This window comes from Peromyscus maniculatus, chromosome 2 (genome assembly GCF_049852395.1).
Source record: "Peromyscus maniculatus bairdii isolate BWxNUB_F1_BW_parent chromosome 2, HU_Pman_BW_mat_3.1, whole genome shotgun sequence".
NCBI lineage: Eukaryota > Metazoa > Chordata > Mammalia > Rodentia > Cricetidae > Peromyscus > Peromyscus maniculatus.
The window spans coordinates 147,599,259-147,627,141 of NC_134853.1; the positions used below are offsets into that span (position 1 = coordinate 147,599,259).

At 52.1% G+C, this 27,883-nt stretch overlaps 2 protein-coding genes across 14 annotated transcripts in view; one reads left to right on the forward strand and one right to left on the reverse strand.

The window, feature by feature from the left end:
• The first annotated feature begins 12,443 nt into the window (after nt 1–12,443).
• On the forward strand, nt 12,444–19,795 carry Fndc5 (fibronectin type III domain containing 5). The gene is made up of 6 exons (XM_006995718.4): nt 12,444–12,660; nt 14,168–14,283; nt 14,882–15,080; nt 15,580–15,669; nt 17,787–17,920; nt 18,267–19,795. Exons 1-6 carry the CDS (start codon nt 12,471–12,473, stop codon nt 18,270–18,272), a joined length of 735 nt encoding a protein of 244 aa, XP_006995780.2. The 5' UTR covers nt 12,444–12,470; the 3' UTR covers nt 18,273–19,795.
• A 3,819-nt stretch (nt 19,796–23,614) lies between these two features.
• The window catches only part of S100pbp (S100P binding protein), a 44,863-nt gene continuing 40,594 nt past the window's right edge, over nt 23,615–27,883 (reverse strand). For 12 of the 13 annotated variants that reach the window (XR_013049344.1, XR_013049345.1, XM_076565132.1 and 9 more), the window contains one exon: nt 23,615–26,723. Coding sequence is in view for 10 of the 13 variants with exons in the window: in XM_076565132.1 (XP_076421247.1) it covers nt 26,582–26,723 (142 nt within the window). In the remaining 3 variants the exon portion in view is untranslated. The remainder of the gene's footprint in view (nt 26,724–27,883) is intronic. The other variant, XR_013049346.1, reaches the window with a different exon arrangement.

Consider the following 27,883-nt stretch of genomic DNA (forward strand, 5'->3'; position numbering starts at 1 on the left):
AGGGCATCTGCTTTCTTTGCCTGTTTCTGTATGTCAATGAGCACCTCTGAAAGCAGAGACTGGGCCCTCCTGGGAGCTGCTGGCTGCTCGCACCAGCCACCTCTACCCTCCCAAGAGCCATGGCAGCACTGGACGGGCTCTTGAGCCAAAGAGGAGGCCTAGGGGCTCCCCACACTCTAAAAGACCCCGGGTCCAAGACAAGTGTCTTGCAGTATAGTTCAGAAAAGGCAGCAGAGGGGTTGCTGCTTGGGAAGCCTGGGTCCCTCCCTTCTTTGGGCAGGTGGCATGACAAAGTGTCCCTGGAGCCTTGGGTTTGCCTTCATTGAAGGCCTGGTGTGTGCATGCTCAGGTTCTTGCTGCTGATCCCCTCTCGCTCAGAGGGAGGTGTCCGGGAGGGAGGGAGGGAGGAATACCCTGAGGTAGGGCCAGGAGAGGTGGGACAGGGCAACAGGTAGTCCATGAGAGAATTAGAACGTCTCCAGAGCAGAGAAATGTGACGGGGGCTTCAGAAACCAGGACGGCTACCCTAGTCTACCACGCCGCCAGGACATCACTTACCTCCTGTGTACCTACTGTGTGCAGAGTGCCCTGCCTGGAACGCTCCATCTCATGATCCATGGTCCTGAGGATCTCTGATATTACCACCATTTTTTTTTTTTTTAAACAGAGGTGGAGACCGAGGCTCAGGGAGTTGACGTCTCCACCCTGAGGTACATCAGCAATGAATCACACTTGAACCCAGCTCTGCGTGACTCAGGATCTGCCACCCTACTCTGGAGGCCTCTCAGTGAAGTGGGCAGGTCTGGCCCTTCTCTAGCCCACTCAGAAGACCGACCCAACCCCCATTCCACGTCTCTTGGGTCCCCAACGGTTTGGAAAATCCTGATGAAAGCAGATGGTGGGGACAGATGGAGGGGAACGCATCTCGGGGCTGCGTTACACAAACAAACATTGATAAAGTGATTAAAACCTCAAGCCACCCCTCTCCAGAAAGCCCTGCCCACCCAGCTTGGAGCACAGCGAGCTGTGAAGCGGGGTCCGGGGGCCTCCCGAATGCCCTGGGTCTCAACCTCATTAATCCCAGTCTCTGCCAGCTTCCCTTGACGCCAGGGACCACCCCCGGACCAGAGCCCAGGGTGGTAGAGTGCCAGGAGCACAGCCCGGGAGGGGGCGGGGCAGGCCTGGCAGTTCCCCAGGGAGCTGGCCATGAGGAAGGAATAGCTGGGGAGGGGTGGGAAGTCCAAGGTTCTGGGGTTGCAGGCCTGAAATCAGGGCCAGAAGGGTAGGGGTGGGGATGCCGGAGCTGGGGCCTCTCTGGGGAAGCCTCACTGGCCATGGGGGACTCCGTTGGCCCAGGTCACACAGCTGCCCAGCTGCCCACAGAGCAACTGAATCCTGGGCCTCGAACAGTTAGTGATTTGCTTCGCTCCTCTGTGGAGGGAGACAGTGTCAGTGTGAGCCCGGGGAAGGGTGGCTGTGAGGGTGAGGAGCAGCCCAGCCGCACACGGTGCCTAGGTACCCCACACACGGCGCAAGGTACCTGCACCTAGGTACCTGCATAGAGTACCAAGGTAACAAGAGGCTTGGACTGGGTGATCCAGCGGCGCTCTACGGAGCAGAGGTTTGGATCTGGCATCCTACTACAGCGTCCTATAGTTATTGGGCTCAGCAGTAGAGAGATGGCTGCCTTGACCCCCCAAGAAGAACAGAGTTGCCGTGCCAAGGCAGCTGAAGCCAGTGTCAGGGCCCCGGATGACAGCATCTCCTCTTCAGACCTGCATTCAAATCCTGCATTGGCCCTTTTCCTAGAGGCAGAAAGCTGGCAAAAATAGCCCTCTGACCTTCTGGTTCCTCCTCTGTGAAACCAACATTTCCAGCTGCTTCCTGGCCTGGCTCCCAGAAGCCCACAGACACCCCCGACTCAAGCCAGCCAGCAACCAGCTCACCGCCTTCCCCTCCGGCTTGCCAGGTCTCTGGGTCCTCCTGCACCCGCAGCAAGCAAGCCCGAGACCCCAGCACATCCAGGACCCTCTCTCTGGCTGCTCTTGTGTCTGCTGCCTCCCCAAGTCCAGCTCATTCTACAAGAGTGGGCAAGGTCTCCGCTTGCCTCTCCCCCTCGCTTCTGGCCAGGGCCGCTTCAGGGCCCCGCTCTGGCCTTCTCATAGCTCCCCCTGCTGGGATCAGTTTCTCTAAATCTGATTAGAGACCGCACTGCTGAATAACCTCCCATGGCTCCCGCTGACTTCCAGGGGAAAGGGACATCTGAGGCTCACACACCCACACACTCCCACCAGCCCTTTTAACTCCTTGCCAGTTCAGCACCTCTGTACCTCGTGACTGCCCCCCCCCCCCAGGATGAAGGAGTTCCTGGCCCTCTCCCAACCCTAATCTCTGCACATGGGACTGGATCTAGATGGGGGTGGCTGGAGTGACTCTGGCAGCTGGGGACTCATCATCCCAGCCAACTCTTGTCCAATACCATAATTGCTCTTCCCTCCGCCGCCGCCGCTGCCGGGGGAAGCTACTCTCAGCTGGAAGCCACAGTGTGGCAGTCCTTTGCCTGAGGTCACTCAGCTGGGCCCGCTGTCCCCCAGTCACAGCTTCAGACAGCTAAAACCCTGGGATCATCCTGAGGCAGTTCATGGCCTGGGCACTCTATCTCCCCATCCTTCGAGTCCGCCTGCTGTATCTCAGGCTGGCTCCCAGTCTTCTTAGGGCCACAGCAAAGTAATCGTCACTTATGGAAAGTGGGGTGGAGACAGGAAGCTGTTTCCTCTCATCCTTTTTCTTTTCCTTGAGACAGGTTCTCACTATGTAGCCCAGACTGAACTCATTGTAATCCTCCTGCCTTAGTCTCTTAAATCCTGGGATTATAAGCTTGTGCCGCCAAGCCCAGCTTTTCTACCCCTTGTAACTCTATACACATTTCTGTAGGGGTGACTTATAACCCGTGCGCAGAACATGGCAGATCTCAGTCAAGATCTAATGAATCAAGTGCTGGTATTATTCTAAGACAGGGTCTCACTGTGTGGTTCTGGTTGTCCTGGAATTCACTATGGAGACCAGGCTGGCCTCGAACTCAGAGATGCGCCTGCCTCTGCCTCCCGAGTGCTGGAATTAAAGGTGTGCACCATCACGCCTGGCTAAGGTTGTTGTTATTGTTTTGTTGGTTTGTCTTCTAAGTTTTAAAATGTATGTGGTTTGTATGTGTGTGGTGTGTGTGTATAATGCACATGAGCCAGTGTACATGTGGAGGCCGGAGGACAACTTTGTGGGCCTGGCACTCCCTCTCTACCTTTACATGGGTTCCAGGATTATCATCAGGCTTGTACAACAATCCAGTCTGCACGGAATGGTGGTGCATGCCTGGAATCCCAGCACTCAGAGGTGCAGGCAAGAGAATCCTTACCACACAATGAGTTCTAGCCCAAGCTGAGCTACATGAGACCTTGACTCAAAAACAGTTAAGAGTATGGTTGGGGGATGTAATTCAGTGGTGGCATGTTTGACTAATGTGACTAGCTTCAACCCCCAGCTCTGGGAGTGTCAACCCATCGAGTTTTTTTTTGTTTGTTTTTGTTTTTTTTGGTGTTTTTTTTTTTTTAATTTATTTTATTTTATTTTTTTTTTGACAGGGTTTCTCTGTGTAGCTTTGTGCCTTTCCTGGAACTCACTCTGTAGACCAGGTTGGCCTCAAACCCACAGAGATCCGCCTGGCTCTGCCTCCCAAGCGCTGGGATTAAAGGTGTGCGCCACCACCGCCTGGCTTTTTTTTTTTTTTTTTTTTTTTCCCTTTTCTTTAACAGTCAAGATTTTGAAGAGAAATCCCCTCCTGGACTAGAGATTGCCTCCCAACCAACCGCTCTACCTTGGGGCCTGGCCAAGCAGAATGTCATCTCCAGTTTCAATGCTCCGAGTGGCTACCTTCCTGACCACCTTCCTGGCCCATCTTCCTGGCCAGCTTCTCACAACCCAGAAACCTGTTTGAAATCCCCCGCTGAGCATCAGTGACTCCTGGGGCCTCAGCTCTCTGTGGAATGCCCTCTGTCCAGAGCTGTGAGGTGCCTGCAGGACACTGTGGGGTGGAGATGCACATGAAGGGGGAAGCTGCTGGGTGACGCCTCAGGCCTGGGGATGACCATGAAGGCTAGAGGGTGGTGTCCCAGAGAGAGGACAGTGCACCTCCTCTGCCAGGCTTGCTTCTGCAGGCACCTGCTAGTTCCTCCAATTTTAGAGAAGTGGAAACTGAGGCACCAACAGGTCAAGTTCTCTGACTGAGACTTCCTTAATTAAAGTCAGCGTCAGATCCGAGGTGAGCATGAGCTCTGCCTCTGGGAGCCACAGCCAGGTTGCCTTAGAGGAATGAGGGTCTCCCAGGAACTCCAGAGGCACCCAGAGCTCCAAACCCCCGACTCAGGCATCCCCCAATCTGTCTATCTGGGAAAACCCAGCCAGCTCTCAATCCTAGCACCTCAAGCTCTCTGGAGGCAGGCCTGGGATTGCCTCCTGTTTCCATAGTAACGGTGAACAGAGGGCCTCCCGCAGCAGTGTGGGGATACCACAGATACCAGTACCTGCAAGTCCACACGTGCCCTGGGAATCCTTGGGATGGGGCAGCCTCTAGCGCATGTCCATGCACGTGCATGCCTTTGCGCAGCGTGCATGCCTTTGCACAGTGTGCATTCCTTTGCACAGCATGCACATCCAGGCCTGGGAATGCATGATCCTCCATAAATACGTGAACGCTCTTGCATATGCAGACACACGCACAGTGACCCAGGCCTTGGCGTGCTCACCCACCAATGGGATGGGAGATCATCCTGCCGGATGTGGCCCCCTCCCACAGCCGCCCCAGCCCACCCTGGTGCAGAGGAGTCTTGGAAGGAGGGATTCCACTTTACACCACCCACTGCAACACATTTACTGACCACGTGTTGGGGACTGCATGTGGCATCTCCAGTAGTCCTCACAACACCATGGGGGAGGAACCAGATAAGGAAACAGACTCAGAGAGGCAGACCAATTTGCCTGTGGTCACACAGTGATGGACTGCATCACAGCTTAAGCTTAGGACTGCTGGGCTGCAAGCATTTGGGTTCTTTCCCTCAATAGCAGATCCCTCAACATCAGAGCCAGGAGCACTCATCTTCACACACACACACACACACACACATACACACACACACACACACACACACACACACACACACACACACACACGCACACACGCACGCACATGCACGCATGCACACGCACGCATGCACACGCACGCACACGCACGCACGCACTCACACACGTGCACACACGCACACATGCACACACAAAGACGGTGTGGTGTGTGGTCGGGGGAGATGTTATAGTCAGAGGCAGGACAAGAGAGGAGACTTCCCAATCAAAACACCAGCAATAATGAGCTTTTTGCTCTCCGGCCAACAGACACTTCTGTGGCCTTTGGCTGTTCCTGGAATGAAGGGGGAGGTGAGAATATCATAGAAGCTTGCCTTCTACGGAGTTCTGCCTAGTCAGAAACGGAACAGCAAGCACAAGGCCTTCTGTGAAGCCACCTGGGGTCACTAATCAGCTCCTGATTACTCTTCCCTCAGGAAATCCAAGGCAATGCCTCAGTCCTTGGCCTGCTGTCTACATCATAGCTACTGCAGACTGGAACCCCGGATGGTATAACCAGGACTAGTTTCCAGCTCAGTGGCAGAGCACCTGACCGGTGTTCTGCAGGTACAAGAGACTGAGTTCAATTCCCAGCAGCACAAATAACAACAATAACATGTGGAGATGGGGCACGTGTCTGTAATCTCAGCATATGAGAGGTAGAGAAAGGCAGGAGGATCTGGAATTCAGGGCCAGCTTGGCCTACATATAGCCCTGTCTCAAAAGAACGAAATAAATAAACAATGATAACATTATGATCCATGGGCCTCAACAACCACTACCACGCAGACTTCCATAGCTTCCACACAGCCAGCCTTTACTTCACACTGAGTCCTCACAGAACCGCCTGAGGCTTGGTGACTTATTCACAAGGCCATTCCTGGTGCTGGCAGCTGAGTCTTTGGGTTCCCTCAGAACTGCCATCCTGGGTGGTGGCCATGGGCTTCATCCGAAGCTCTTGTTCTCTTGGGTTTTCCTGTTTAGGAAAACGTGGATTCACGGTGGCCGGAGTGGGCACCCTCTGCTGGCCGTGTCCTGGCCCTGCAGCGCCTTCTCCCCTTCTGGAGGTGGCCCTCAGAAAAGGCTGTGTGAGAGGTGGGGGCTCCTGGAGCCCCCAAGCTTCACTCTGTGGGACCCTACTTGGTCTGTGAAAACAGGTGTTGGGGTGACCCAGCCAGATAGAGGCTGAGTGAGTCTAAGGTCTGGCTGAGTGAGTCTAAGGGTGCTGTCCTCCTCATCCCTGTTGGGGACGAGATCTTACCCCTCAACCTCCACTTCAGCCCTCCAGGCCCCCCCCATGATAGGGCCTCTGGTCCCACACTCTTGAGAGATGTGGGTGACCGTGGTGTGCAGCCGAGAAACTGTCTCCAGAGGCAAAGTTAGAGCTGAGGTTTGAGGCACAGGGCAGGCTCGAGCTGGCTTTGTGAGCCTTGGGTAAGATGGTCAACCTCCCAGAGCTCTGTGAAATGGACCAGAATGAAGAACTGGAGATATTGGGGGGGGGGGCTCCTTAACTTAATTACAAGGACCTTCTTCCTTCTCCTTCCCCCCCCTCTCTCCAAGCCCACCATCATCAGCTCCTCATGCTGTGGTGTGTGTACTAGTACCCTCCTTTTCAAGAGACCTCCCCAGAGGCGCAGAGAGGTGGAGTTACTGGCCCAGCATCAGCCAGCCAGGGATTTCTAGTTTCTGGATCTGGACTGGGACAGCGGAGCCCCACCCAGCTCTCTCCTCATCCCTCTTCTGACTCCTCCTACAAAAAGAAAAGGGTCTCGGCTGCTTCTCCCCTCGTCTCTGTCACTCAGATCTAGACCATCATTTCTGGCCCCCCTCGTCTCTGTCACTCAGATCTAGACCATCATTTCTGGCCCCCCTCGCCTCTTCACAGGTCGCCTGGTCCCAACCCTGTGTTCTAAGGTCTGCCATCAGCAGGCAACACGATCCTTTTAAAATGTAAATCCATCACACCCCAGCTCTACTTTGAGAAGCTTCCCATTGCTAGTGAACCAATGGAACCTTCTCGCACACCCTGGGGCCCCAGCTCCCCTCATTTCTTCCCACTTTGCCAGCAAGACTCCGGTCTTCCAGCTTCTTTTAGTTTCCTGAACATGCCAGGCATACCCCTGCCCCAGGGCCTTCACATTTGCTGCTCCCAAGGCTGGAACACTATTATGATATGATTTAGCTGCATCCTGAACTTCTCCAGTTCTTAGCTCAGATGCCACCCCTCAGGCCGCACTACCTAACCTTTCCTACTCAGCCTCCTCCACCACATTATCTCACCTTTCTCATTGCCCCGTCAGTCTCACGCACCCAGGCTTGCCTCGAACTCCCTGTGTAGCCAAGGATGATCTTAAACTCCTGAACCTGGTGCCTCTGCCTCCCTAGTGCTGGGATTGCAGGTGTTGACAATCACACCTAGTGACAGTCCTCAGTTCATGCTGAGGACTGAGCCCAGGCTTCTTGCTTGCTAGGCAGGCACTCTACCAACAGAGCTGAGTGTGTGTGTCTGTGTGGGTATCTCTGTGTGTGTGTCTGTCTGTCTTCATGTATCTGTTGTGCCTGTGCCTATATGTGCCTGTGTGTGTGCCTGTGTGTGTCTGTGTTCATGTGTCTGTGTGTGTGCCTATGTGTGTGTGCCTGTGTGTGTCTCTGTGTTCATGTGTCTGTGTGTGCCTATGTGTGTGTGCTGGTGTGTGTGTCTATGTGTCTGTGTGTCTGTGGTGTGTATAGGTGTTTTGTGTGCCTGTATATCTGTGCACCACATGCATGCCTTGTGCCTGAGGAGGCCAGAAAGAGGAACTGGAGTCACAGAAGGTTGTGAGCTGCCGTGTGGTTGCTGGGAGCAGAACCCGGGTCCTCCGGGAGGGCCGCCAGTGCTGAGCCATCTCTCCTGTCCCCAGTAACACTTGCTTATGTTTGTCTCACTGGAATGTGAGACCCATGGAGAGCTGGCCTTGTGTACGGTGTGTCCCCAGGACCCAGCAGGCTCTCAGGAAGCTGAATGAATGAAGCTCCCCTAGCTGAATGAATGAAGCTCCTGTAGCCCTGTCTTCTCTTACAAGCTGCTCAGGACAGTCTTTCACATCGAGTCTTGTTTTTCCTGCCCCTGGTGTTTTAGTCCAGGGTGGGTAACTCCCCAGCCCTCATAAGGAGTGCAGGTTCCCCTGCCTCCCCTACACACACACACACACACACACACACACACACACACACACACACATGCATATGCACACACACACACACACACACACGCATACACACACACACACACACACACACACACACGCATACGCACACACACACATACGCACACACACAGACACACACACGCATACACACGCATACACACACACACACACACACACACACACACACACACACACACGCACACACACACACACTGCGCTCAAGCTTTCTCCCCTTCCCTCCCCTCCTTACTCCTCTAGTGCCCAGCGCTCATTGAGTGCAGGGTTGCTTCCTCCTAGAAGCCCTCCTTGCTTGCTTTCCAGTGAATCCTGACTTCTGCCCCTAAAGATCTAGTACCCTCCATCTGAAACCCCATCCTCTCAGTGTTCTGAGAACATCTTCCTCGTCCCTGATCATGGGAGCTGCTCAAGGACCAGAGCCAATCTGGCTCATCACTGTGTCCTCGGTACCCAGCCCCAACAGGCGTGGCTTAGCGTAGGATCTTAGAAAACATGAGCCATGGACATCTGGGATTAGATAAGACAGACCGTGTCTCCTGCTCCTGGCTGGACAACCCACAGCAAACCTTTTATTTTTTTCCCTTTTTTTTTTCCTTTTTTTTTTTCTGGTTTTTCAATACAGGATTTCTCTGTGTAGCTTTGCGCCTTTCCTGGAACTCACTTGGTAGCCCAGGCTGGCCTCGAACTCACAGAGATCCACCTGCCTCTGCCTTCCGAGTGCTGGGACTAAAGGCGTGCGCCACCACTGCCCAGCCCATTTTCTCTCGTTGAGCATCAGTTTCTTCGTCTCTAACATCAGTATGACGTTCTCAACTCAGCATTGTGAGGACTTTGGAACCTGGAAAATGTTGGTGAACGGTGGGTCCCTGAGCTCTGCCACTTTCCCTGTGAGCATCAATTCTGTGTCCTCTGTAGAAAAATGCCCTGGAGCCCTATTCTGAAAGGTCCTTAGAGATAAGGGGTGGGGGGGGAGACAGGCATGCCAGATCAGGCCCTGAACTTGAAGCCATAAATTTTAGACACAGCTCCATACTTCATTGTCTGCGTGGTCCCGGGCAAGTCCCTCACTTCCCTCAGTCTCAGGATCTTGATCTAGAACTGAGGCTAAAGCTACACACTAGCCTAAAACTCCAAATAACACAGGGCAAGAGCAGAGTTCTCCCTTACTGTACCCCGAAGCAATCTCCTGCCTTCTCCTGGGTCTCCCTGCGACTTGGGGCTGTGTCTAAAGAGCACACTAGACATGAGCCATGTCTGTTCCGAGACTGGACAAAAGTCTTCCTAGTCTAGATGACAACCAATGACTGAGATAAGCTCTGAGACTCTGGACAGCTCTTGGTGCCTAAGAGGGTCCCAAAGGCTGGTGCGTCCTTAAGTGTCTGTGTTTTCAGAGAGTTGTACAAATAGAGAAATAGGAATGCAGCCAGGGAGGGCACATTTCTCCTCTCCAGATCGTTCCCTTCCCCATTTCCAGTCCATGTTTGTGTGTTCTTCCTGAATGCTGCCTGGAACCAAGTACATAACAGGTGCTCAGTAAGTAAGTGTTCGAAGGATGGATTTGGTCTGGACAGTCAACAAGCATCATTGATTGCCTACTGTATTAGTACACTTAGCGCTGTGCTCAGGCAGGGAGCACTGGGTGGTGTATATAAAGTAAGTAGTGCTGACAAACCCCTTCCCGGGCTCCCTCGGACGCCTCCACGCCCCTTCAGTAAGCAGCTCCTACTGGGTGCTGGGTTCCAAGCCAGGACTTCCTCCAGAACTGAGATAACGCCCAAGCACATCAGGAATCCTGGAAGGCTACACCCTAGGGCCACAACTCTTCAAATTCTTCAGGTCTGGCATGCCCGCTCCACCAGCGCCCAGCGGCCTTTGCTCCTGGCTCCCAGACAGTGAACACGGCCCCTTCGCCCCTCCTAACGCCCTACATCAGCCTGGGGCTTTCCCCGGAACGGCCAGCAGGTGGCGTGGAGGCTCCCCTCTCCCCATCGCTGGACCGTAGGCTAGATCCCACCTGGACCCTCTCCCTCCTTTTCCCTCAGCCAGGATAAAACTGGATCCTGTGACCTCTATCTGACCCTCCTCTTTGCTGCTGCTCCTGAAATGGCTAACCGAGGAGACTCGGGTTGCTCCTGCAGGCCCCTGGTAGTCTGGGGAAGGCAAGGAGGTCCCTGGGGGTTAAGCTGCAGCTGGTGGGGTGGGGCTGGTAGGGCGGGCCAGGCAGCAGCTGCCAAAAGAGAAAGAGAAAAAGAAGGGGGAAGATCCCTGGCTGGGCTACCCTCCCAGGCAGGTCCAGGCTCCCGCAAGGTCCCGGCTGAGGCTCATCCCCAGGACAGGGTATGTAGCCAAGGAAACCGATGGGGGGGGAGGGGGGAATCAGCCTGCCCATCATGGCAGTCCTGGGGGTACAGAGGGTTGGGTGGTGTGATTGGAAAGCTCAAGAGAACCCCCTGAGCCCCCTCCCACCTCGTCCCTCCCAGGGATCTAGGTAGAAACTTGGGAGGGGGCGGGGGAAGAGTCCTTGGGGAAGGGGAAGGGTATTAGTAGAGGAGTGTCCTGTGGCTCCTTTTGCCTCATGGTGGGGTTTGCACCAAGCACCGGGGCCTCTGTCTTTGGGCCTCAGTTTCTTCATCTAAAGCCTGGACCGAAGACCTTGAAGATCTTTGTTCACCCTCTTTGGGAAGAGATCTCCGGAAAACCTATGACAAAGGAGTGTCCCCCCCACCCCCCACCCAAGGGTGAACTTTCAGATGGGGGGGGGGGTGTTGTGACCAGCACGGCCCTTTGTGTCAGAAGGCCAAAGGACTCTCTCTGGTCTAGCCTCACTCCTCAGTCTTGCTTCTCTGACTGGGACTCGAGTTAAAGAATGTCACAGGCGGGGGCCGGGGGCTTTGTGTCGGTCCTGTAGTAATTCTCCTTAGGAAAAGGATCGTGAACGCGGGCGAAGGCTCCTCCCTACCTCTAAGACCATCAAAGGAGCAGCAGAAGGGTGTGTGAGGACAGGATGGCACATGGTTGTTCCCAAGGTGGAGAAGAAAGGGTTCTCAGAGTGCGTTAATTAGCCGAAGCTTTGTGCGGCGGCTCCCAGCCCCCAGCACTTTAGCGCCATTAGCCAAATCAATGCTGAGAATGGGCATAGTGGTCCCCCAAGCCTCGGGAAACCGCAGCCTCCGCCTCGCTGTTTTTGAAGAAACACGATTCCAGGTTGTTCTTTTAATAATCTAGAATGTGAGCAGGTTTATAGAGATTCTAGACACTGGGGTGTTGAAGCCACTCTGGGTAGGGAGTCTGTGGAGTCAAGTCCAGTTCTGGGAATCGGAGGACCCTGGGTTCAAGTCACACCGTGGAGGGGCCTCACTGCAGTGTCCGTCGACATGAAATGCCCACAGCGGAGTCGACCTCAAGGGGCTGCAGTGAGAACGAAGTTCCACACTCAAGCAAGGCCCGCAGAGTGTCTGCGCCTAGCAGATGTTCACAGTGCTCCGGGGGGGATTAAAAATAGCAAATGAAAAAGAAGGGACTGGCCTGGGGTCTCAGCTAGACCTCCAAGAGAGTCGAAGGAGGCCATCCTCAGCCTCAGTGGACACACCGAGCTCCTCCCCAGAGTGTGCTGTCCGGACCCTATTTAACCCCCGCAGGTGTGTGTGTGTGTGTGTGTGTGTGTGTGTGTGTGTGTGTGTGTGTGTGTGTGTGTGTGTGTGTGTGTGTGTGTGATGGGTGCCTGGAGTGTGGGCCGGAGTGAGAGGTGGGGCACAGATGGGCATCTCCCAAGCACTTTGTCCTCCCTCTCCCCTGGGGAAGGGCCGGGCCGGGTCAGGACCGGGGCTGGGACTGACCGCGGTGCGGTGCTGCGGCTCCTTCCCCCGCCAGAGAGCGGGAGCCGCGGACGCCCGAAGCCCCTGGCTCTCCGGGCGCCGGCAGAGTGGGGATCGGGGACAGGAGTGGGGGCGCCCTCGGTCCTCACCCCGCCCCCGCCCTCTCCCCGCAGCGGGGGCGCCCCGCCCCCCGGGCGCCCGACGTGGACGCGGCCGCTGCCGCCGCCGCCGCCGCCGCCGCTGCCGCCGCCGCGCGGGAGTCGCTGTCCGCGGAGCCGATATGCAGGCGGCGCGGGGCGGCGCGGGGCGGCCGGGCCGGGAGGGCCGCGGGCCGGAGTGCGAGCGGGAGCCGGACGCAGCAGCCGCCATGCCCCCCGGGCCGCCGTGCGCCTGGCCGCCCCGCGCCTGGCCGCCCCGCGCCGCGCTCCGCCTGTGGCTGAGCTGCGTCTGCTTCGCGCTGGTGCAGGCGGGTAAGGGGGCCCGGGGCGGGGGACGGGCGGAGGGGGGGGCAGGCAGCCTCCCCTCCCACGCTGCTACCGGGGAGTCCTCGGTTCCCTTCCCGCTCCCTGAGACCTCCTGTGTCATCTGCTGCCTACTCTACTAGCCCGACCTTAGCGCCTCTGAACCTTCTTGACCCCTAGACCCGTCCTTCAGCCAGTAGACCTCTTCCCTGGGTTTTTAGGGTCCTGTGTCTCCTGATCCCTTCAGGCCATCCCCTAACCCTGGGTCTTTGCCTCAAGTCACCTTTTCTGGCCCTGGGAGCGGCTGAGGACACTAGTGCCCCACCTTGGGCCTCCCTCTGTATCCCCAAAGACCTCTCTCTCAGAGACACACAGGCAGCAGCACCTCTCTGTGCAGGAGCGACGATGATGAAGAGAACTGGAAGCTGAGGTTGCAGGGTGTGTGTAGGGGGGGGGGGGCTAAGCCTGCTGCAGTCAGTGTCTGGCCCACCCCATGGGGCCCTCCCTCCCCACATCACCCCGATCTGTCCCTCCTGGCGGCTGCTGCCGCTGCCTCACTCTCTCTCTCTCTCCATCTCTTGCCCTGCTTCTGTGTCCGTGTCTGTCTCTAACGCTCCACTTGTCTGCTCTCTGGTTCTGTGACCGCAGCCACCTGTCTGTGTCCTTATGTCCCTTTCCATCTGCACGTCTGGCATAATCCTGGGGCCTTGAGTCCACTCATCGGAGGGGTATGAGGTTACTGCCCAGGCCCAGGGCTTCTGATCACAACACCTGCCCTCTTGAGAGACATAGATAGCCCTGTGTGACTCTCCTCTCCCCGAAGGTCCTTCCTGCCCTGCTCCTCCGTTACTTTCCCACCTACTGTCTGGAATTTCCAGAAGGCCTTGCCCTATCTTGGTGTCTCTCCACCGAGGTGCCCTGTGCTGACCGTCTCTCTTTTCTAACTTTCTCCATCCCTGCCACTTGAGGCCCACGGAATGCGAAGAGGTTCACACAGACCCTTTCCCTTAGGAGCACTCTGCCCAGCTCACCATAATTCTGGGTTGCTGCCCCACTCTCATGCCAGGGCTCAGCCCTTCCTTGGCTCTTCATCTTGGGGTCTGTCTCCTTCCCTCAAGGTCACTCACTTGACAGTGTGGGATTATAGAAAGAGCAATGGACTTAGGAGTGCTTGTGACTGCTTCTCGGGTGACTGGCCAGCTTCTGCAACTCAGTTCAGCTCTCCCCCACCTCCATACCTAACCACCCATCCACTAGGTCTCGCCCTGGTTCAGGTCCAGGCCCATCAGTTTTACCTAAGGACCCTAAGTCTGGCCAGCAGGAGCTTCCCTACCAGCCACAAGGAGCCTGGGGCCTCTCAACCACCGAGGAACCGAGAGCCACGTGGCCCAGCCGAAGCCTTGGGTTCTCTTTTCCCTGTCCACATAGCCTCCCCCAGCTTCCCCTTTCTCATTCATGGTGGGACTGGGCCTCGGAGCAGGGCATGCTGAAACTCAGGTGCCTCCCTGCCCTGCAGACAGTCCCTCGGCACCCGTGAATGTCACCGTCAGGCACCTCAAGGCCAACTCTGCGGTGGTCAGCTGGGATGTCCTGGAGGATGAGGTTATCATCGGGTTTGCCATCTCTCAGCAGGTAACCCTGGAGGGCTCCTGGGAGGAGAGGGCATATCACGACGGTGACAGGAAACTGGATGCCTCTGACGTTGCATGTCTGTAATCCCTGAACACTTCACAGGAGGCAGGATAGAAGGATTGCAAGTTCAAGGCCAGCCAGACAATACAGCAAGACCCTGTCTTTAAGTTAAAACTGAAAAGAAAAAAAAGAAGATAGTGTCTGGGATGGAGGGTGGTGGTAGAGAAACAGAAGAGGAAAAGAAACACAGGACAAGAGATGTGGGCGACACATTGTACACTTAGCTTAGAATGGGGGTCACAGAAGGTCCATAGTCAGAGGAGAAGGGTTCCCATCTTGCCCGAGACATGGAAATTCAGAGCATGGGTCTCACCTCAGACATAGAGGAATTTCAGACATACTGGCATCCTCGGTAGATGTGTGGCCTGGGGCAACATCCTGACCCCTCTGAGCCTGTTTCCTTAGCTGTACCGTGGAGATAATGATGCCCAAGGCGATGGGATGATGATGGACATGAAAAGGACTTGTCACTGCGGGAGGTGGGCAGAGGTGGGGTTGGTGCCTGCACACTGACATACCGAGCCCTCTCCCCTTTTAGAAGAAGGACGTGCGGATGCTTCGCTTCATCCAGGAGGTGAACACCACCACCCGCTCGTGCGCTCTCTGGGATCTGGAGGAGGACACAGAGTACATTGTGCACGTGCAGGCCATCTCCATTCAGGGCCAGAGCCCAGCTAGTGAGCCTCTGCTCTTCAAGACCCCACGTGAGGCCGAGAAGATGGCCTCTAAGAATAAAGGCAAGCCGGGGGCATGCTCGAGTCCCAGGGTGAGGGCAGTTAGGCCAGAGCGGTTGGGCAGAGCGGGAGGGAGGCAAACCAGCTCAAAGGATGGAGATTTGCTGGAGTGCCCCAGGAGGAGACTGGCATGTAAACTTCTTCCTTTGGATCGAGTCCCAATGCTGCCACCCCAGGCAGCCTTCCCCAGGCAGCCTTCACGATGTTCCTCGAATTCTTTCTTTCTTTCTTTTAAAGATTTATTTATTATGTATACAGAAGAGGGTGCCAGATCTCATTACAGGTGGTTGTGAGCCATCATGTGGTTGCTGGGAATTGAATTCAGGACCTCTGGAAGAGCAGTCGGTGCTCTTAACCACTGAGCCATCTCTCCAGTCCCCTGGAATTTTTTATGTTGGGTGTCTTGGCATCAGTAGTGGGAGGCACTTCTTATTGTGGCCTTGGCCCTGGAGCAATGGCCGGGGAGGAAAGGCGCCCAGGACTAGCTCATCTCTCCTTGCAGATGAAGTGACCATGAAGGAGATGGGGAGGAACCAGCAGCTGCGAACAGGCGAGGTGTTGATCATCGTTGTGGTCCTCTTCATGTGGGCAGGTGAGTCAGGCTTCCCGTCCTCCTTCACTGACCCCAACCAACCGTCACCAAGGGTAAGGGGCTGGGAGATGTCTCTGAGAGCTAAGCCTGACCCCTTCTCTAGTCCCCCCCCCCCAAACACGGCACATTTCTGCTGTCTCGTATGCTGTGGCATGCCTTCCTCCTCGTAGAAGTGGTCCAGCCTCCTAGGGTGGCCGTGTCCACAGTCACTGTACCCTTTGGCCACACTCAGAGCTTCCTTCTCTTCTGGGATGCTGGACCTCTGGGGTCTTCAAGCTCAGGAAGCTCAGAGGAAGCCATTGCTTGACCTCAGACTTGGAGTGCTCTCCTTGTCTACCTATCCTTCCAGATGCAGCTGAGCTGCAATGCCAATCCCCCATCTGCCCACAGGAACAGCCTGCCTGCCTGTGTGGGTCCACAGCAGTTGCCCCTCTTTAGTCCTTATGGCCAGGCTACTCTCTTCTCTCCCTAGTCTCCAAGTCCCCTGAGGATAAAATCCACATCATTCATCTTTATGTTCAATACAATCAACCACTCCATCCTAGGCTGTAGAAGAGCCCTGTGCTTGCAAGGAACTTGGCCTGGGACAAGATTGGGCTTAACTATAATTGAATCTAATGAGTACTATAGGGTTCTAATGTGGGGGACAGGACTAGAGAGATGGCTCAGAGGTTAAGAGCACTTAACTACTGATCTTCCTGAGGACCCTAGTTCAGTTCCCAGCATCAGTATCAGGTGACTCACAACCACCAGGAACTCCAGTTCCAGGGAGAGCCCACACTTCTGGCCTCTGTGGGCACATCTGTGCCCACATGCACACACACACATAATTGAAAATAATAAAAACAATAAACAAAATAGCACTAATGTGAGAACAGAGGAAATGAGGTCAATTCTAGAGCTGGAAGTAGAAAATTAAAAACATTTTAATTAAAAAAAAAAAAAGCCGATGGAGGTGTGACTCAGTGGTAGAGTGTGTGCCCATCATCCATGAGGTCTTAGGTTCGATCTCCAACGCTGAGAACACAGGACAAAAGACCCAGAGCAGAGGGGACATGGGAACTGAGCTGTGAAGGCGAAACAGACGCTAACCAGGCAGCCAGCAGAGGAAGGTCGTTTGCGGGACGAGAGTCAAGGAACAGATGAAACTCACAGACTGACTTGGGGTAGCTGCGGCCTGTGAGAGAAGATGGAATGCTGGGAAGAAAGGGGAGAGAGGATGAGGGCTAGCGTCTTTGGAGAGATTTGAACACCGTACTCACGCCTGACTATTGAGATGGTTGAGGGCAGACTGTGGAAGAAGCATTTGGGGGAAAAACGTTTCTTATGCACCTAGAAAAACAGGTACGTGAGAAAGGCAGGAAGACAAGGGTTAGACAAAAGAGAAGCTTTGAGTGGGGACGTTATTAGGCTTGGCACAGACAGTGTTTACATAACCGCAACGCTATAAACAGAAAATTAACCCAAACTTAATGGTGGTGGAAGCCTATTAGGATGTTGGAGGGAGAAGCAGTATCTGCTGGGCTTCATCTGCTCTGATGGGAAGTTGAGAACTATCCAAGGTAGATCAAGAACACTACAGAGGCCGAGTGGGGAACACTTCTCCAACCGGAGGGAGCAGCGTGAACACTCTCCGAGTACGAGGTTGCTAGTAGATGGCAAGCCAGCTCTGCGCATCGCCTCCCTGCCGCACCACGGTGTGACCTTGAGTTACTGGCACCCTCTCACAGTGTGCTCCCTTGTGCCCTGGGGTTAATAATAATAGGTGGGCGTTGTAAGGATCGAGTGAGATTGAATACGTCAGTGCACACAGTTACAGGGTCTGGCACAGGCTCCGCGAACGCCGTTATCGTTGCTGTGGTAGCTGTCAGAGGCTCAAAGACAGGGTACCAGGGAGACCTATGATCAGACCCATGCTGTGGGAGGGCCAGCCCCGCAGCAGGGAAAGCCTCCCTCAGGGCCTGGTAGGTGGAAAAAGGAGCCAGAGGCTGGGGGGAGGCTGCAGCAGCGAGCGAGCGAGCGAGTGAGCGCAGAGGCCATCTGGAGATGGAGCGGATGAGGCAGGCAAGGTAAGAAGTCAGATCCGGGCCTCTGACTGCTCCCGCCTGTCTTCCCAGGTGTCATAGCCCTCTTCTGCCGCCAGTATGACATCATCAAGGACAATGAGCCCAATAACAACAAGGAGAAAACCAAGAGTGCGTCGGAAACCAGCACACCAGAGCACCAGGGCGGGGGGCTCCTCCGCAGCAAGGTGAGGGGAACCCCTGGGCTTGGTGGGTGGCCCTGTGCCTTGAACAGTTGTAGTCCCTGGACTGCAGACGGGGTCAGCTCAGGGCCTGGCAGGGCAGCAGCTGGGCAAAGCCAAGCTTGGCTGCTGCCTGTGTGGCACAGGAGACACTATAAATTGATTTTGGATCCTTGCCTTTTGCAGGGTGCCAAGGGCCAGTGGTGCTTTGTTGTTTTGTTCTGTTTTCTAAAGACAGCCAATGGGAACAGCAGAGCTCCTGGCTGATGTGGGCGGGACCTCAAGTATAGGGGTGATGTGCCTGGGGCGGCGTTTTATGTCTGTACCTTCATTTCCTCTTTTATGAAAACAGATATGAAACCTTTCAGTGCTTGCCCTGAGCAGCTCCGAAGACAGTAGAGAATGTGAGAGGACCTCACTGTTCTGACGATGACTGTCCAACAAACATCTGGCCCTCTCTGCGTCTCCTCCCCCATCCATCTTCTCCTATCATCGGGCTTTACTGGCTTCTCTCTTGGCTTCTCTCTTTCTAATGTCTTGTCCTGAAGCCTCTTATTAACCCCTAACTCCAGGAGCACCTCAACAATGTCAGTGTCTCAGGCTGCACCCAGAGACACACTGCAGAATGTGAGAACCAGCCAGAGGGCTCTTTGCTGCGGGTAGACTGGGTGCCAGGGTTCTCGGCACAGGACTCATGTCTTGGCCACTCAGCTTGACCAAAGGCTGTGTGTGAAAGGGCAGAGAAATGAGACTTCCAGGCAGGGCTGTTCCTTTCTTCCTGTGAGGGACAAGAGCCTGGTGTTTAGGCTGCAGCCCTGCTATTCCTTCCCTCCTCGGCCCTGTTTCCCATCTTGCAAGAAGTCTGTTCAACCAGCTCCGGCCACTGCTCTTTTGTTCCCTTCCCAGTTTCCAAACAAGCCCTCAGTGAACATCATCAAAGTGTGGCGGCCCCATCTGCAGGGGAAGGGTTTCATTCTCTGCTGGTCCCTGCGCCCTTCCTGGGCACAGGGCAAAAGCTGACTAAAGCGGTGGGGGCCCAGCTAGCCATAGTTCCTTTTCCCCATCTTAGTCTGATGGAGGCTGAACTATAAACCCAAATTCTATGTGCACACTCGCACACACACATACAATCAAATAAGCCACAAAGCTAGAAGGCCCGGCTGCACTCTGGAGAAGGCAACGCTGCATGAGACAGACCGGCCTCCCACCTCCTCGCTTCTTCTGGACTGGCTTCCTCTTTGAGATAATGCACAAAGCTCTGGGAGAGGAACAAGATTGACTCGAGCTGTGCCCTTCAACCAAGGCACCAGGGAAGCTGGGGGGCTGCCTGCCTTTCAGGGTCCTGACTCCATCAAGCCCGTTCTAGATCCGGCCAAAAAGGACATCTGCGGTGTGAGGCACACCTTTGCGAATGTGTTTGAGGTTACTGTTCGGACTCTGGGAAACCACATCGGAGGGCTGCAGTCCAGAGGGTGGAGGCTTCTGCCCGGGCCTGAGCCGACGGTCTTCTTTGTGGTGAGATCATCAGCATGGAGTTTTAAGGTACTGGAAGGTACTGTCCACTTTAAAGGAAGTGCCTGGGCATTAGAGCAGCATCGGCTTGGAGAGCTGAAAGGGTGCGTCCATATCCTACTCCCCAGGGGCTGTGAGCGCCCTGCTGGAAAGCCATTCACCAGACAGAGCAGCTTTGCCTGCAGCCGTCACTGCTGGCCTCTGGGTCTCTGGATCTTGCCATCTCATTCAGGGTCCTATGGAAGTTATCCAGGGTTCCCAGGTCCTACCCTAGAGCTTGAAGTGTGAAGTGACAGCTAGCTCTCTCTCTCTCTCTCTCTCTCTCTCTCTCTCTCTCTCTCTCTCTCTCTCTCTCTCTCTCTCTCCCTCCCTCTCTCCCTCCCTCCCTCCTCTCCTCTCCTCTGCCCCTTCTGGTTTAAAAAGGTGCTTGATGAGGCAAGCAGACTTCTCTGGGACTGATGCACCAAGGCTGCCAAATGGGAAAAGTGGACTCTACATCTTCCATTGGTGGCCAAGGTAGTGTGGGAGGCTGTTCCCAGCACACAGTAGGTGCTTGGTGAATATCTGTTGTACTGAATGAGGAGCACTGGTACCCAAGCCAGAGAGCTGAAAGCCATCGCCCAATGACGCCCCTTCATTCGGGTCTCTAACAGCTCTCACGGCCGGGTCAGCCACCGTTCTGCTTGTACCGAGTGTGGCAGCACAGGAGAGACAGATAAGGGCAGATGTCAGCAATACTAAGGGCTTCCTCCCGGGAGGGCATGAGGTTCCACTCATTGTCTTGTGACTTCCATCCCTGCTGAATGGGGCTGCAAGGCCAAGGCTCCTTAAGAGAGGTCCTTACCTCGATCCAGTTAGAGCAATAACCACTTTTTAAATGTAAAATAAAGACAAATGAAAAGGCACACCCTTGTCCTCTGGTAAATGCCCAAGCGTTGCCCTCTTTTTCTGGCAATTGGCAGCAAGTCAGGATGTGTGGAGGAGGGAGTCAGTTCTCTTCCATTTTGGCCTGCAGCTTCTCAGGGACATGCCTGCCAGCCAAGCTGGAGTTGGAAGGGAATTCTCGAACAGATGGGGGTGCACGTGTAGGAGAAGAAAATAGCAGCTCTACCATCCTCTTTCTGAGGCTCCTCTCTAAGCTCAGCTTGGGCTGCCTCACCACATAGGTATGCAGGCGCCTGCTCAGTTTCTTCAAACAAAGGGTTTTCCTCTCTGCATAGTGCTGTGCGCTTATTCCTGCCAGAGGACTGTGGCTCTCATCTGGGGTGGGTAAGGAAGGACTGAAGAGTTACCAAGGCTGCTTTCTGCAGAAATCATTCAGTATTCACTCCATGCTCCTCTGGGCTGTTAAAGGAACATCATTAAGATCCCAACAGCAGGCTGAAAGGCAGGCAGAGTAATGATGCCATTAGCCAATGAGAGAACCAGTAAATGGGGCACCTCGAACATTCCTGTCCAGAGCCAGGGGAGAGAATGTCAGATGTGCTAGAGTAGGCTGTTCAGGTTCTGAAAGCAAAGGAAAAGGAAGGTCTCAGAAGCCTTTGAACAGACAAATCTCTAAGCCAAACCTCAGAGAGGTACTGCCTGGGCTCTCTGCCCACGTACTTCCAACTGAGAAGCACGAGGTAGGGGTGGTTAGGGGGGTTTGGAGAGCCCTGTTAGCCGGGGGGCAAGGCTCACTGTTCACCCATGCCTGTGGTTCCCCATAAAGGGTCTGAAGGCAGCCAACTGCTCCTTTAGCTTCAGTTCTGTCTTCTTCCTCCTGAAGTAAGGACTGCACTCTTCTCGAATCAAGCGTCACTTGCAGTCAAGCTCTACAGCTATTATCTGAGAAGTGGTTCCTCCGTTCCTCTCAGGTGACACCAAAGAGTTCTTGCAATTTGGGAAAGCTCTGTGACCAAGACCACAGCAGGCCTGTGGGAAGAAGGTGGTCAGAAAGGCAGGAGACCCTGACCTTGGGCAGTCACTTCTCTGAGGGTGCAGCAGGCTTCCTTTCTACCAATACCATATTCAAAGGGGATTTCCAGAGCCCACCCACCCAGGGCACTGGCTAAAGGCTGTCCTAGAAACATAGTGGAGGCCAAGGGGCTAAGGGAGGGAGAAGACTGCTGGTGTCTGAAGCAGGGGTCCCTTCTCCTGTCTTCTAACCCCTAGCTTTTCAATACAGGTGTCCTCTAAAATCTAATCCAGCCCTTTCCAGACATGCGTAACAACTCACCAGGCTATCTAGGATGATCTTTCAGATTTTTATTTTTTCTTTACTGATTTTGCTTTTAAGAAATAGCCTCCAGGAGCAAATTGCTTCTATAAACAGGATACTCTGCCCCCAGGACCAGCCCATGGTTGAAAAAAATACCAAACCTGAAAATACAGCCTGAAGCTAAGTCAAGGAGATCTCTGTATACAGATAATAGCCTGGGGACACATTTCAGGATTGTCACTTAGGCCACTTTAAATGTTACCCCAAAGATCATATTCCTCCTGTCTCTGACTGGGTACTTGGGAAGGCCAGACTTTCCATCTACATGCTCCGGCTGTTGTGGGGATAAATGGGTTGGAATGACAAGGCAGGCACTTGTTCATTAAGAATTCCAACCCTGACCAGCTGACTCTTTCTGTGACAAATGGGAACATTTACTCGACAGGTGCCGCAGGGGCGTGCATGCACGCGCGCGCGCGCGCGCGCGCGCGCACGCGCACACACACACACACACACACCCCAACCCTGCGATTGTTGGGGCAATAATTGTTTTCTCCTAGAAAACAGGACATTGGTTTCTTATCCTATAAAAGCTCAAGATGCCCTCATTAGAGAATGAGCCTGCTTGCTCCCTGTAGAGAAGATCCATTTTCTTCTTTTTCTACCCACTTCTCTGTAACAAGATGAATGGGAGTTATGAGATACCATCATTTCAGAGAATTAATTCATCCTGGTCTCTGAAACTTTTGATGCCTAGGGTAGAAACTGATACTAATGAACGGGAAATAATGACCAAAAGATCCTCTACACTTGACAGGAACAACGCATATACACAAGTCAAGACATTACACACTGAGACAACAAGCATATCGACTAGCCACACACACACACCACAGACAAACTGAGGGAGAATTTAGCATGGTAGCACTTGCCTGTAATCATCTCCTTCCTTTCAGGAGATGGGAGGCAGTCTGCATTTCATATTGAGATCCTATCTCAAAAACACTCCCAGTGGGGCTGGAGAGATGGCTGAGTGGTAACGAGCACTGGTTGCTCTTACGGAGGACCCAAGTTCAATTCCCAGCATCCAAAAAGCAGCTCATAGCTGTCTGTAACCCCAGTTCCAGGGGATCTGACACCCTCACACAAACATACATACAAGCAGGCAAAACACCAATGCACATAAAATAAGAAAGATAAATCACTAAAAAATGTTTAAACATACACACACACACACACACACACACACACACACACACACACACACACACACACCAGCAAGTCGGGGAGCCTGTCCAAGTCTGTTGCCATTTTCCCAGCAGGAGCAGGATTTGAAGAGCACTGGCTAATGTAGGTGACAACCTATCATTGCTGCTCCTGTATCCTCGCTCCTAGGGGTAAATCTAAGAAGATCAGGTTCATTAACGGAATCTACAGACTGTTGTCTCTCCATTATTTACCCACATCCATCCAATCTTCACACCAGTTTCTTGGAGCAAAAATTTCTTGAGAAGTTGGGTTAAGTACAACCACCAATTTCAAATGACTGATTCTGGCTTCTCCTACCTTCAAAGGGAGAATACTCTGGAATAGCATGGTTCCCTCCTTAATGCTAGCTGGAAAGAAACAGACACAGTGGCCAACAGGGAGCCATGGGAAGGAATGCAAGGAACTGCGTGCCTAATAGTGCTGCATGATCTCCCCCTCTGCAAAATCAGCAGCACAGTGATATTTCAGGCTCTCCCATGTCAGGCTCCTGACATGCACCATATGTAGCTGCAAATCCCAATCAATCTCAACATTTCTTAACTGCTGGAACGCCTTCCTCAACACTGTAATTTACCCTCCAAAGAGCAGGGAGCAAGCACCTCCTTCCCAGAACCATGTTCACTAAATGCTGCCACCCTCCCATATCCTCCTGAACGACCTACGCAGAGGAAGGCAAAGAACCCTCCTCCGAAGCCCGAAACAGACGGCCACAGTACATATGCCACTGACAAGAACTTTTATTTCTTTTTAATGACATTAAACACAACTGCTACAAGGGGAAAAACATGATTAAAAAAAAAAAAAAGGAGGCACCAAACTTCAGTTTCATAATTGATCCTGACAACAATGCAAGTCAATCAGAGCCCATATTAGATGCAAAACTATTGGTTATTTCAGGCTCCTTACTTACAAGTAAACTATTTAATAGCAAATTTTTATTTTGCTTTGTCAAGACCCCTGTGATAACAATGTCATCATGGATGATAAAAGCTAGGTAGAGTTAAATGCACACATCCCTCACTCAAATTTAAAAATACAGCAAGAATTTAATCTACAATACAAGACTTAGAGACCAATACCAAATATAATAAAAGAGATATGCAGCTCTGAAGAGATTAAAACTCTGGATTCTGCCCATTACCACCTTTAAGGCTAACATGCCAGATAACGAATTTTCTTTGGCTTTGTTTTCTCCTTAAAGAATACCATGTTAACCACCAGAGAACAGCTCTCTCCTCCCCCAGTCCAACAGATTTAATTAGGCTGCTAACACTTTGGAAAAACAGAATTATCTGAGCTAGAGGAAATGTGATTGTCACATTTTCTAGTTAACCTGTCACTCATCTGATTTGGCAAAGGCAATGCTCCCATTATACATTCAGTCTTTAACCCCCCAGCACCAGGAGAGCAACAGCATCTCAGATTTCTGCCTAAGCAAACACTGTCCTTTCTTTACTCCCTGGGTTATCTGTGGGGACTGACTACTCAGCACACTAACTACTCCAGCTAGATTAAATTTTAACTTTGTTTTGGTCCCAAAGGCGATTATTTGGCATTTCTCCCTCTATCAGGCTAACTTACAGCATCTTGGACAAGTGACCAAGGAAGTAAACGATAATTATGCCAACTGAGAGAAGAACTCTGACCCTGCCTTTGAAGGTCTAGTCACTGATCTAAACCAAAGAACCAAGGAATAGAAAATCCTTGCTGGGAAAAAAATAAGTCAAAAGCTGGCCATGGTGGCACACACCTTTAATCCCAGTACTCAAGGAAGAGGTCGGCAGATCTCTGAGTTTGAGGTCAGCCTAGTCTACAGAGTGAGTTCCAGGAAGCCAGGACTACACAGAGAAACCCTGTCTTGAGGGGGGAAAAAAAAAACAAAGAAAATTCTTGCTGGGCATAGTGATACACACCTGTAATTCCAGTACTTAAGAAGTGGGGCAGGAAGATCAGAAGTTCAAGACCATCTTGGGCTAAATAGTGCATGGAAGGCCAACCTAGGCTATATAGGAGACCCTGTCTCAAAAACAAAGACAAACAAACAAACAAATGAACAAACGAACAAACAAAAAAAAGAGTAAAAAAAGAAACACTTGACTACATAAAACCAACAAACAAGAACATTCATCCAAACCCACTGAAGGCTTGGGGAAAAAAAAAAAATCAAAGTCACTTTTTCAGTCAAATCCCAGCACTTGGGAGCCAGAGGCAGGTGGATCTCTGAGTGAGGTCAGCCTGGTCTACAGAGCAAGTTCTAGGACAGCCAGGGCTACACATAGAAACACTATCTCAAAACCCCTCTTCCCCAAACAAAAAATCACTTTTCTAAAGTGGAGTCCAGTTTAGGATGGGTTATCCACATAAAAAAAATGGGACTGATGAAAGAAAACCACAACTAGGAATGACCTTCACAGACAGTGAAAGATAGCAGCGTGAACACATGCTGTAAACCTCCCCAAATGATGTCTAGAGCTGCCGGGAGACATCCACTGAGAGAGACACACAAGCCTATCAGCTTTGGTCAGAGCCCGAACCTCACTCTAGAGCAGGTAATGTGGACGGGCTCCACCCCAATTTCCCTGGATGTCCTTGAGCACTACTGTGAAGATGGAGGCTGACCAAATGCCAAACGCTACCATCCAGAGTGTAGAGGGACCCATAATCAACCAGAGAGGAAAGAGGGCCTCTCCAAAGGCTTCCACAGCAAGGAGGCTCCTTGACTAACACAACACACAAACTTGGGGTTCTGCACATGAAACTGAAGATTCCCAGACATCTCAATGGCACTGGCCCGTCATCAAGGCAAGATTCTGGTGGAGTTCTCCAGTAAACAGAGGGCATTCTGAAAAGCGTGTCTGAGTCTACCAGGACATAAGAACACCTCCTGTAAAACTCGAGGTGGTCATTGGAGTGGGAAAAAAGGAAAAAAAAAATCCTTGAAGGGACAAGAGAAACCAAGCAGTCACAAGACCACAGAGTATTCAACAAGGGTTAGTCAGCTGTCTTCTGTCAGTTACGATGTGTAAGGTTTACAAACACTGTGAGCAAGATATAGTTAACAGAAAACGAAAAAAAGGCAATAGCTTTAAAAAATAAAGGCAGCTAATCGGTACACAAAGGAGAGGATTTACATTTTTAACTTATCCTTTCAACAGGACTTTTCTCTTACTCCATCTTATTTTAAATGTCCTGAATCGCCAACCTTAAAATACTGACAGGTACTCAAGAGACTCAAATTTAGAGAGGAGTTGTTAAAAGTGACTTCTGCCCATTCACGAGTCATCAACAATAACACTGGCTTGTGGCCTGCAGAACAATCCCTTCCTTACAGAAGACTGGAAGATGATTTCCTTGAGGTAATCATCTAAGAGCTAAGAGCCGGTATGTTACTTAAGCCTGGATGTTCTGAAGTAATGCAGGCCTTCAAAAGGGGGCTACCTTCATTTTACATTCATAAGAAAGAAAGAAAACAGAAAACTACTACTTAATATTGCTGAAACATGTACAGACAGACACATAAATCAGAAGGATCCTCAAAAAAAAAAAATTAAGACAGTAATGGGCATTTCCAAAAGGTGACAAATACTTTAAATAAAAAATTTGTGAAATATAAAACTCAAAATATACAAACAAAAATAGCAAAGGAGATAAGACGCTGCTGTGGACTGGGTCCTGGGCAGGGACTGTCACTGTTGATGGGGCGACACATATGGACTGTACGAGAAGTCTGGGAGGCGCTGGAAACGGTGGTGGCTCCGCTTGTTTCTGTCAACCCACTGACTCAGACTGTATCTCTGCAGGGGTTTCTGCCGGAACCGGGCATAGTTTCTATTGAGAAGAGAATAAAAACAACAGGGATTTTCAGTTGGAATGGCCACTTGTACACAAAATAGCTACAAAATTTGTTTGTTTTAGCTTGTTTTTCGAGATAGGGTTTCTCTGTATAGCAGCCCTGGCTGTCCTGGAACTTGATTTGTAGCCCAGGCTGGCCTTGAACTCAGAGATCCTCCTGCCTCTGCCTCACAGGTGCTAGGATTAAAGGCATGTGCTACCATGTCCAGCTGTTTTCATAACTATTTTTGAAGACATTTTTACTCCTAGAAGTCAGATTATATATGTTGTTGTTTGTCTATGAGACAGGGTCTCTCTAACTCTCCTGGAACTATGTCGATCAGGCTAACCTCAAACTCACAGAGATTTACCTAATTCTGCCTCCTGAGTAAGACTAATATAATATTTTGATGTTAAAATTTAAAATTTGTATACTATTTTCATCCTATGAAAACCATATCATAAATGCTGTTTCCTTTCAACTCTCAAGGCCACCTCGTTCCTATGGTATTGTTATGGTAAGCGCCATATATCTCATGTTCTAAAGAAAATCAATGTGTCAGGTTTAAGAACCAGGCATGGAGTGTGGGAGTGACTTCTCTTGTGCTTCTATATTCTAACCAAAAAAATAAATATCATTGATTTCTGATGCTTTAAAAAAAAAAAAAAAGAAAGAAAAGAAAAGAAAAAAACCAGGCATGGCAGTGTACATCTGTAATCCCTACACTCTGAGTCAAGGCATCCTCAGCTACAGCTACATCTACATGACCAGTGTGAGCTACAGAAGGCCCTGTCTCAAAAAACCAAAAATAGTTCAAGGAGAATTTCCCCCCTTTAGAAGTGTTTCGAGCAGGATGTCTTTCACTGACTCATCAGACCCACACCTCCAACAGAACTGCACTGTTAACATAGATCAAGGTTGCTAAGGCCACAGCAGTTCAAATTAGATAAAAAGAATTCCCAGAGAAGGTAAGTCATCTTGTGAGTAGCATATGGTAAGTTTGGAGACTGAATAACCAATAACACAGACCCATAGTAAGGTCCGAGAGTCACCTGTTCTGGGTGTGGGTTCTGAGAAAGATCCTTAATAATTTGACCCAATCTCAATTCCAAAAATGTTACCAATAACCACTTAGGAAGCTTGTCAAAGATACAGA